Source organism: Aulonocara sp. 'chitande type north' Nkhata Bay, linkage group LG10 (genome assembly GCF_057382095.1).
Source record: "Aulonocara sp. 'chitande type north' Nkhata Bay isolate Kocher_YH1m ecotype deep benthic linkage group LG10, A_spYH_male_GT1.1, whole genome shotgun sequence".
Taxonomy (NCBI): Eukaryota; Metazoa; Chordata; class Actinopteri; order Cichliformes; family Cichlidae; genus Aulonocara; species Aulonocara sp. 'chitande type north' Nkhata Bay.
In genome coordinates this window covers 26,685,605-26,697,494 of record NC_141353.1, presented here as the reverse complement: position 1 = coordinate 26,697,494, position 11,890 = coordinate 26,685,605, and the positions used below count along the sequence as shown (strand labels likewise).

At 40.0% G+C, this 11,890-nt stretch overlaps 1 protein-coding gene across 1 annotated transcript in view; it reads right to left on the bottom strand.

Annotated features, from left to right (window-relative positions):
* The window catches only part of LOC147321024 (15-hydroxyprostaglandin dehydrogenase [NAD(+)]-like), a 2,400-nt gene extending 1,880 nt beyond the window's left edge, over positions 1-520 (bottom strand). The window contains exon 1 of the mRNA XM_086307545.1: positions 401-520. Coding sequence (XP_086163671.1) covers positions 401-509 — 109 coding nt within the window. The 5' untranslated portion in view covers positions 510-520. The remainder of the gene's footprint in view (positions 1-400) is intronic.
* Between the last annotated feature and the right edge of the window lie 11,370 nt (positions 521-11,890).

Genomic DNA, 11,890 nt, shown 5'->3' with positions numbered 1-11,890 from the left:
GCCAACAATAAAAAGACAAATTCATCTCTAGCTGTTTATTGGGAACTACAAGAACTGTTGCAGCATTCCCAATTCATGAAGCAACTTTAAGCTGACTACAGAAGCATGCCAACTACAACTACCTCCAGAATCTGATCAGCTTTATTAGCAGCATCTACATTAGCAAAACCCCTGTGCTCTGGTAAAGTTCTGATGGCTCATTGACTCCCACATGAAGAGCAAGTAATTTCTCATGGTCTGGAGCTCCAGCTGCTGATAACTGCTCATACTGTGACTCAAGCTGGTGAGTTCGAGAAAAATTCACTGACTGGAACAAACTAAATCTACAAGTATTTGAAGGAAAGCAGAACACACACGCCTTTGCCGCCACCATTTACATTTTGTTGTGTATGCATGTTACCTTTGATCTCCTCTTCTGACTCTACGTTGCACAGCAGGAACAGGGCTCGGTCTGGTCCGTGCTCTTTGTTCAGGGTTTCAACTAAACTCTGTCCTGCAGTTTCATTCATGTCCAGGATGGCCACCTATATGTGCAGGACAACACATTAAGCATTTTGTTTTTGGTCACATCCTGCAGTGAAATGTTATGATTTACCCCCATGAAGGGTTTTAGCCACAGACACTAAAAGAGGTCAGGAACCTGTTCCTTTTCCATCCCTCCTCAGTGAGGATGAAAATTTCATCAGATAGAGTCTTCCTTGCATTCCATTCTTGCAAATACAACCCAAAAAATAAGTTACATTTCATTGCTTAGAGTTTAAAAAGCATAAGTGTTACCATTTTTAGTGAAAGAGCTATAATAAATGCTATTAAATGGATAGCAAGTTTCCCCTCCAACATCCACCTTCCAACACCACAAATACAGTAATTTGGTGTTTGTTTACTGAAGTGGAAACAGTCTAACTTAGTACGATGTCTTTGATACAGGCAACACAAATAAGTTAAATGTTTTGGGCTAAATCCGTCAGGATAAGTCACTCTTCAGTTTGACCAATGAAATACTTTGGAAATGTTTGAAATCTATTTTGACCTGACGGTCATAAATCTCTTAATCCCCACAGCCATTAGTGGAGCTGCATGTGGCCAGCAGATGGAGGTATGGAGCTGTGCAACTTTGTGGCCAGTGTCTCTGATCTACTGTCAGAAAAGTGAAAGAGAATGTCAAAAACACCTGATTTTCAGCTTTTTTCTGCTTTTACCTAATGGTTTGTTTGTTTGTTTGTTTGTTTGTTTGTTTGTTTGTTTGTTTGTTTGTTTGTTTGTTTGTTTGTTTGTTTGTTTGTAAATTCAAGGAGAGTAGCCCAATGTAAAGTTGTTGTTGTTTTAAATCACATTGTAAGTGTTTTTTTCTGAGGCCTTCAAGTGGCAAATCCAATTAGCCACATGCATTTATGAGGATTGCATTCAAATAAACAGCCTAAAGTTTCTTTTAGGAAGGAGTTTGAGCAGCAGTGCTATCAGCTGGTCCAGATAGCTGAGCCCACTCGACCGATATGACACTCCACTGGCTGGCTCAAATACTCCATATGCTGACTTTAATATTTAAGCATTAATGAAGCATTTAATAAAAGAAATGCTGATGAGTCAAACAGATCCATTAACAGAGGTTCCAGCACAACTAAAGCCCGGTTATCCCAAAGTTAGCTTCTAGCAGGTCATAGGCTGAAAGCCTGAGACTCTTTGTGGGGCCTGAGAAAGCATGAAGTTAAATTCAATCCCAAATCTGATACTAAGTCAGTGCAGTGAAGCAAGAGCAGCAGCACTCTGAGCTAACACTGATGTTAAAGCTCCTTAATATGAACAAGTGTGGAACAAACTGCACGGGAAAGCATCTGGTATGCAGTCTGTAGGGGTCTGGAAAAACATTCCACTACAAACAGAACTTATTATGAGGAGTCACAATGAGTCACTGATTAGATTTTTAGGCGTAATGGTCAATGAAGCAGGATGCTTTCTTGCTAATTTAGCTGCTTTTTATTGCATTTACTGCTGCTCTGCTGCTCTGCAGGAGACACAGGAGTGGTTATTGTCATCAAAGGTCAAGAAGCTGTCTGATTAGTTTTATTCAGTGCCAGGCAGAGAAAGCAGGTTTAAGCACGCATGATAGTATGCATATACAGTGTATTAGTCATACTTATAAATACTGAGCCAGATACTGAGCTGTGTGCGTGTGTGTGTGTGTGCGCGCGTGCTCAGGACACATATTGCTTAAAGGGTTTTGAGCATAAACGTACACGGCAAGACTGTGCAAGTTGATTATAACTGTAGAACTCATTGTGTGGGCTTCTGGCAAAATATTTCTGTCACAACCGCTGCAAATGTACAGAAAGTATTGCAACAGAAGCGGCGCATTGCTCATACTTGATGCAGATAACGATGATGATGCTTAGCCCTTGAAATATTTTCTCTTTTTCGTTCAGTCCATTAAGCAGGAAGGTCAGTAGCCGATACAGTTTTATGAACTGCATCACTTTTGTTTTTGCAGCTCCAGCAACACACATAATTGCTGTTAGGCAGGGCCGGCCCGTGGCATAGGCCGTATAGGCAAATGCTAAGGGCGCTGTCCATCAGGGGGCGCCACGCCAGTGCCACAAATGTTGAAAAAAAAAAAAAAAAAGTTGGTACTATTATTTCTAAATACAAAAAATAATCCCACGTTAATGAAAATGCAAAGTAAAGCTTATTTAATAGAAATATTATTTGTTACAACATTACACTACACTGCTGATGTAGGGGGGCGCCACCTAAAATCTTGCCTAGGGCGCCAGATTGGTTAGGGCCGTTTCTGCTGTTAGGGCAGGGTGGGAACCTCAAGTATTAATGCGATGTGACTCAACAGCCGTCCTGAACTGAACAGCAGCTCAAAGAAAGCAGTTTTTACAGCGCGGATAGTCTGCATCCTTGTGTCAGTGAGGTATGTGCTTTTTTAGGAATTTAAGTGAACTAGTGATGCCATTAATGACCCCATTATATAAGAATACTTTTGTCACGGCTCTGTTTCATATATCTATGATAGATATTCTAAAATGTTCGAATGAAATGCTTCTGGTTTTCAATCATTTTATGCAAAAAGGAGTTTTTAAAAGAAACCATGTAGAAAGATCAAGCCTGGAATTGGAAACAGCTGGAATACCAGCATCACTCTCCACACTGAAGTAGATCTCACATCACTGATGAAGAAGTCCCTGCTCAACTGGCACCATCAAGCTCGACTGGAATTTGCAGCTGCCCACGTAGACGAGCCAAATGTGGAGTAAAGGTGAGGCTTTCAAAACTTGTAAAACTATGCCAACTGTCAAGGGTCATGCTGGTAGCTGAGGCACTCTGTTAAAGGTAAAGCAATTAAAAGAATTTCTCTTTTTTTATTGAATTTCTTCGCCCTACTGAGGAGCATCTGTTGATATGCATCAGAGCCAGCACCTCATTTTTTGTCTTTTTATTAATGGTGGTGGCAGCGTCATGCTCTGGGGCTATTTTGCTGCCAGTTGTTCTGGTACACTATACAAAGTGGGTGGTATTGTGAAGAAGGAGAACTACCTCCAAATTCTTCAACGTCACCTCAGATGAACAGCTAGATGGTTGAAGCTTGAACACATCTGGGTGCTCCAACAGGACGATGGTCCCAAACGCACATCAAAACTGGATTTGAACAGATAAAGAAGGCTAACATCAAGATTCTGGAATGAAAATTCTTTAATATACTTAAAAGTCGAATCTGTGCCAGGAAGCCAAGACTTTTTAAATTAACTCTGATAATCTGCCAATAAAAGTGGTCAAATATCCAGCCAGAATTATGCCAGCAGCGTGTTGATGGCCACTAAAAGCATCTGGTCAAGAAGCTATTCAGCCAAGGAACATTAGTGGTATTTATCCTCTAAGGGACATTTAACAATATATTAGTGGGAGTGTATGTACAGATTTCTGTATATATACTTTTTAACCTGTGTGGATGAGGAAAACACACAAAATAAATTCAAACTTGTGCACCCAGTTCTTGTTTTTTAAAGTAATTAAAACTGTAAACTAATTCCACGCTGGAAATCATTAAAAGATCAAAATTACCATGACATTCATGCCCATGATAAATATATAAATTTATGACACCGCTGTACATCATAATGCAGCATGTCTCATTTTGGTGTGGAGAGGTTTGCAGAGCTCTGGTCCTGACCTGCCACTAGGTGGAGCAGAGAGTTGATAGCAGCGGTGGCCTCATGGTGATTGATTGCCTGTTTCAGTGAAGTCATTTCGTCAGTTTCTTGTAACCATAAACACATTGAAGATATCAGTTGCTTCGACATTCAGACTCCTAACTTCTACCGTTCACAGAAATTATAAAACATGAGTTTTATACTTATCCAGTGCTTTAAAGATTACTTTTTCTCCTTCTATTTCTTTTTTTGATAGGGTCTGCTTTATTGGCTGAACTGTAAGAAACAACAATCATGAGACCAGCACCTGATGTAAAGATCAAACTTTAAGACTGACGGGGCATATTTTGCTAAAATTGCTCCACTTTTGTATTTTCAATATTACATTCCTGCCTTTCGTCAGACCCCAGGCACACACATTGTTTGTGATATTCATTCTTGTAGCAGGAATCATTATGTTTTGGGGGTTGTCTATAGATCTGTCCCATTCATAAACGCCATTGGACTGAATTTAGCACAGATGTTCACTAAGACTGAAAGGAGATCTAACTCAACTTTACAGGTAAACATGAAATAGCATGAAATTAAGTGATGACATTAAATATATCTAAGAGGGTTAAAGTTCATCACCACTGTAGATTCATGATGTTTGAAAGAAAACTGCAATAATTCTGCTTATTATTTAGCACCATACTTAGAGTTTGCGATCATACTTTGGTGGGATGCTGAAATAGTGACACTAATCTTTAATGCCCGCGTATTAAATTCCTCCTAAGCCTCCACCATATTATGAGTCAGGACAGTAATGGATGTAAACTGCAACTTCACTGCTGGAGGCATGCAACCGCAAGACGATAATTACAGTTTTGTCTCTCTGCTGCCGGGAGCCTTGGCGAGAGGTGTAAGTGTCATATCCTTTATTGCCTGAATCTTTTTTATTTTGTTTTTTAAACTAAATAAATTAAATAATTAAATAAAATAAAAATAAAAATTGATTTGACAGTGAAGGTGTTTCTCTTCAGCATCTTCCAATCACTGTCAGCGTAAAGTTAGCAAATCTGGGCTGTGAGTCATATATGGAAATTGTGCTTTATCTGTACAGAAGGTGCTCAGCTTGTGTCAAGTTTTAATTAAAATAAATACACTCGACTCTGATAAGAATTCTGCTTGTCTGAACACCTTAATCAAACTTTTCAGTACCCTGCTAGCCCTGACATGAAGTCTGCTTAGACAGTCTCAAAACTATTTTCATCAGCTTGATGTGTCAGACGTGTGAAAGGCCGAGTTATAAAATGCCCGTTAACTGTTACGAAAAATATCCTTTCAGCTCTGCGCATTCACAAACTGGGTCCACAAAGGGCCCCCGAGCTCGTCTTGCTTACAGGGCAAATCCACCATTTAACGGCTTTCAGCTGTGATTTGCTGACCAGCTGCTGACTTGTGTTTTCATCCCAGTGGCCCATTGCCATTTCACTGGTGATTACACTGCTAAAGAGCTCCAGCGAGCTGGACAATGCCAGAGAGCTTTACATGTCACCAGTGTCATCGGCCGCAAAGAATAGGCAGCCGCCAATGAACAAAATTTGAGCCTGTTTACAGTGTGAGGCCGTGATGGGGGAGGAGCAGGGCTGCCGGTGTGTGTCTGTGTCTGTATGTCGGTATCTACAGGAGACTGAGTGCAAATGCGCAGAGATTATGTGGTATGAAGGTGTGTGGTGGTTGCTGGAACTTAATAGAGCGGGGTTTTGTTGGTGTGCCAAAAAGATAGTGGATCACACCTCACTCCTCGGTCATTCACACGTGTTTACGTGACCCTAAAAATGAGACGCAGCTTCATTCAATTGCACAATGACCTAAAAGCCACTGAGTCAAGAAGCAGCTCCACAACAGACCTTGTGGTGGTTTGTTGACAAACTTCCATTCTGCTGTTTGTCACACACACACTTTTTGCATTCATGCCTTTCAGCACACACAGCAATCGGTCAGTGTTTAATGACAGAATAAAAGCTTTAAGTTTAAGTTATTAGAAGTTTTAGTTTCAGAGTCAGCGTACCCTGACGACAGGGTGATCACATCTGCTGTAAAGGAAGTCGTCACATGTCATCAGTCATCAGTCATTGTGTCAAGGTTTCAAGCGTTTTTGCCCTGTCGGCCTTTTGATAGACTATCAACCTGCCCACAGTGTACCCCGGCTCTTGGCCAAAGTCAGATGGGAGAGCTTCAGGTCCTCCTTTCTCATTATTTGGAGCATTATAGCCACAGCTGCCCTGGGGCGCACTGACAGAGGTGAGGCTGCCGGACACTGGAGCCACCAGGCCCTCTGACTACCACCAGTAGTGCTCCTAACTGAAGGCAACGGGTGAAGTATCTTGCCCAAAGACACAACGACCGAGACTGTCCGAGCCGGGGCTCGAACCTTCCGATTACAAGACGAACTGCCAACTCTTGAGCCACGATCGCCCCATTATTGTGACATGTATGGTTTGATCCCGGGGACGGAAAAACTTGAGAATGAAAGCAACATAATGAAAAGGAACTGGACCTGTGATCAGTTTATATTATGCACAGCATTCTCCAAAGTCAGTGCCTTCCTCAATCTTTTCAGTCAGCTAAGTCACTGCTCCTAACTGCGTTACTCCTAATGTAACTTTTTTAACAATGTGGAAATACATGTTAGAGATTTAACCATGTTGGATGTTTCAGACAGATGCCAGTACCAGTGTCTCAGAGAAAAACACCTCCAGTATTCATATATCTGCTCGATATTTCTCATGATGTTTTAGAACAACATGTTAAGAGTTACATTGCAAAAGGAAAAATATGGCTTCATTGTATGTTATCGTCCGGGATATATTTCACAAACTACTTAGAAACTTGTAAACCGTGCATTCAGATCCACTTCACCACGAAAACAATGCCAAATTTATAAACGATAAACCTAAAAACCTTTTTTGCATTTTTTTCTGCATTTTGTTATGTTAAATTAAAAAAAAAACAATGTTTCTTTACTGATGCTAATCAGAGAACTACTGTATGTGCCAACATCAGTATATCTGTGATAGATCACTGCTAATGCTAATAGCATCCATTATAACGTGAATATAGCCATCAGACTCTAAAAGTTTGTAAAAGCCGAACTTTATATCATCAAACATATAATAAAAGCCAGAATTTAAAATTCTAACGAAACATGGACCAATAATAAATACACTCTCCAGCCACTTTGTCAGGTTTTCAACTACTCATTAGCGCAAATATGTAGTCAGCCAATCACATGGAAGCAACTCAATGCATTTGAAGCATGCAGTCATGATCAAGAGACCCTGCTGAAGCTCAAACAGCATCAGAATAAGGAAGAAAGGTGATTAGAGTGACTTGTTGATGCCAGCGGTCACTTAAATAACCATTCGTATTAACAAAGGTATGCAGAAGAGCATCTCTGAATGAACCTTGAAGCAGATGAGCAACAGCAGCAGAAGACCACTGGCCCAGACTGGGTACCAGTCCTGTCAACTAAGAACAGGAACCTGAGGCTATTTGCAGAGGATTTGACAATAGCAACTTGGAAACATATTGCCTGGTCTTATGTATCTTGATTTCTGCTGCAAAATTCAGATGGTAGGATCAGTATTTGACTCAAAAAACATGAAAGAATGGATCCATCCTGCCTTGTATCAGCAGTTCGGGCTCATGGTGGTGTGATGGCATGGGGAATATTTTGTTGGTAAACTTGGGGCCCTTAGAACCAACTAAAAAATGTTTAAATGTCACAGCTTACTAGAGAACTGTTGCTGACCGTATCTGTGTCTTCTGATAATCCACCTCGAGTCATCAAAAGCCTCAGATCATCACAATGGTGTCTTGAACATCCAGAGTTACCAGATCTCAATCCAAAAGAGCACTTTTTAAAACAAGAGTTGCTCTTTTGGAATGGGAGATGAATGTGCAGAAATTTGTAGCAACTGTGTGATCTCTGACAAATTAATCTATACCACAAAGAACTGAAACAGTTTTGGAGGCAAAAAGAGGGACCAATCCAGTACAAGCATGGTGTACCTAAAAAAGTGCCCAATGAGGGAATGTGACATATTTGCCTATAATACCAACAGAAATTCCTGCTTTCAGCTTAATGTACATGAACTGTAGCAGCAAAACACATTCCCAAAATGCAAAAGAGCACACATCGAAATAGGATTTCCAGAGGTTGAGAGTTCGGTCGAGGACAGGTCAGAGTCAAATTTCACCTCCACACATTCGTTGATCACTGGCTCTCAGGATAACATCAGGGTTTCTGTGCAGATGAGAAAACAGGTGAGTTGTAGGTGTGGAGCAAAACAGAGTCACTTTTCACTAACATGGTAATCCAACACTCGGGCAACAACCAAACGACTTCTGTCTTAAGTAGTAGCAGGATGTGCAGGAACAAAGAGCGAGAGAGGACAGGAGGACTGATGGTGCGGTGACTGATGCTGCGGTGACAGCATCAGTCACACACATTTTTACCACATTTTGTGTATTTTGTGTATGTCTACTCAGCTGTGTGTTGTGTTGTTGTCATGAATTGAGTAGCCCTTCAGAGACAAAAGAGAGGAGGAGAGAGAAAGAGATTAGGAAGTATCATCAACATAGGTCTGATGCTGATGTGTCATGTGCTATTTTCAATCAAAACCACAAAAGCATCAGAACTGCACTGTTAAAACCTGACACCAGAAAGTGAGATTAATGATGTCAGTGTAATAATAAAATGACTGCAAAGACAATCATTTACAATTACACAGTGATTAGATATTACAGTTTCAAGTGTCGCATTGTTTACACCAGAGTTGCACAACAAAAGATAAAGAGATGCCTGGGGTGAAATTATTTCTCAGAGGCCAATGATCCTAGGGAGATGGTTCAAAGAATTGGGGATCTTTCCTCATACTCCCTTTCTTTTCAATTATCACTGCCTCCCTCGTTTCATTTATAGATTCATAATATAAACTCTCTATTTTAATGTCTCAGGGGGGTCTTAGATGACCTTAGGTAAGCTACTTCCTGTTTGTTTTAGATGCTGATTTCATCCAAGTTTGCTGCACAACATTCATTAGGTCTCGTGCTTTATGGGATAAATTGGGAAAGTGTCCACCAAGTGTTATAATTGTGATGGTAAACAAAGCGCCCCAGTGCCCCACATTAAAACCTTTGGTCATCAATTTTTATTGCTTTTCATTTGTGGAATAAGCAACATTACAGGCTGCATCCAGCTGTGCAGATGCATTTATGTCATTCAGACACTGTTGTGTTGTTTGAATGCTGTGACATGCGATGTGAGAAAGCCACTGGAATTGCACATTATTTGGCTCATATATTAAAAGTGAAATTATGTATAATGCTGTTGGAGTTCACTTTTCATTTTTGCTAAATATTATCACTTTTGTTGATATCTAAATGACCTCTCCTCACCTCATTCCTCGTCTCCTAAACTGAAGTCAGGGCTGTGACACACACAAACTGGCACAAAACATGCTTATTTATTTTCAGTATTGTTACAATTACTTATTGACAGCAGATTAGACATGTGGCCATCTCTTCTGCGCAAAGCTGACAACAAACTGGCTAAACATCAACACAGCTGGTTATCAGCTAACATTGTGCTAATGTTAGACCTGAGTGTCCCAAAAATCACATTTTCCCTCTGATGAACAGTTTGATTACATTCTCACATTGTATTAGGGTTTATTCCCTCTCATATAAATCAATTCAATTTATTTACACAGCACCAAATCACAACAACAGTCGTCTCAAGGCGCTTTATATTCTAAGGTAGACCGTACAATAATACATACAGATAAAAACCCAACATTCATGTGACCCCCTATAAGTAAGCACTTTTGAGAAAGTGGGAAGGAAAAACTCCCTTTTAACAGGAAGAAACCTCCAGCAGAACCAGGCTCAGGGCAAACAGTTGGGGTGAGAGGAAGAAGACAAAAGACATGAGAGAGTCCAAAAATGTTAAATCCACTTCAAAGATAGTTTCACAAACGCTGGCTAACAGTAGCAAAAACAGTGATGCTTACTGACAGGAAACTTCAGGATATCCTCGACAACTCATTTCAGTATTGCTGTCATCAGACAGAAGCGAACGTCCCTGGCTCATCAACACAATCGTTTTACAACCTCCTGCAAAGTAAACAGATGTGGACACGTTTTGACAGCTGAGGTAATGAGTGGCCTGACAGCCCACACTCACTACAGAAGAACGGTGGCCACCTTACCCAGGATTCTGCACTTTAATTGGAAGGGTTAAGAAGACAGAATCCAATCGACTGCAACCTGCAATCTAGTGACATCTAGTGGTGAGATTTTTGCACACTGTACCTTTAATGTTCCTTATTTAAAAAATGTATTGCTGGAAACATTCATATTCAACTCTATGAATAAAGAAAGTATTTTATTAATTAACATACCTGAACACACTTTTTAAACACATTGTGTTCTGGCAGGACTAAAGCAGGACGACTGACTTTTATGACAGTTATATGATTATAATGTGGATAACAGCTAGAGAAAAGCAGCTGGTCCAGTTTTGTCCACCATGCCCTCATTCACGTGGGAGATTTAGGTCTACATAAGCTGGTGTCTGAGTTTTCACAGTTTTGGTATCACAAATTGGTACTGGTGTAACAGCTAGTAATTAATACTCTTCCACTAAGCATTTATTTTTATTTTTAACTTTAAAGCATTCCCTGTGGTGAAGCACTGACTGAAAAAAACACAATAATGTTGGCAGCGTAGATGAAAATTCATCCCTAATAGAGGATTTGGGAGATAGTTTAATGTTAAAAATGAACGTGTAGTTGGTTTCTTTGCAGTGAGGTCACTTTGCTACTGGGTCGGTTTAAAAATAGCATACTATTTATGGCTATATGAATGCTGCAGAAATGGTGGTGCTAGCTTTAAAGAGACCTGTCAGTTTTTATTGATCTCAGTAGTCAGGACCACCCGCTTTAAGGAAGCTGGAGAATGTGCGTGCAGGAATGTGATGGGTGTGAATTCATTCATATGGTTGGTGTAATTTAAATCAAACCAAACTTTTTTTTTCTCATTACTTTCTCTTGTCACAGAACTGTTATCTCTTGCACACACCCGTCATTCAAATATAGCAACTGATGCTACGCCCTTCATAATAATGCAGCCATTAGTAGGCTAAGAGGAAGTTTGTGCATGCCATGATCAGTACTGGCTGACAGCATAGTTCTGGCTTTACTCAGAAAACACTCCAGGAATCCTGTTGGTTGAGTACAACAACTACAGCTCCTGGGCTGATGTGTCAAATTTTTTTTTATAAATGCTTTGTAACACATAACATATGTTTTATTTTTAAACACTTTGTGAAGCTGGTGAAGTTAGTGTTTTAGTAGAGCTGGTGATTGCAATATTTATTTGGAAAGCGTTTTTCCATGAATCAAGAATCAGCTAACTCAGATTTAGTTTTGCTTTTTTTTAAACCCTTCATTTATTTTTTGTTTTGCGATTTGTTGGTTGTTGTTGTTGTTGTTTTTTTTTTTTTTGATAGATTTTGCAATATAACAAATATACTGTTCATCTGCTGTAGATATTTTTTGGGCCTACCATCTTTTCTTTTTTCCTCCACTTTTCCAATTTCCTCAATTTTTTAAGGACACTGTGCACACCATACCCAGATATGTGAACTTTTGAGCTAAGAGCTCTTTGAGAATCAACTTGTTGCTTAAAAA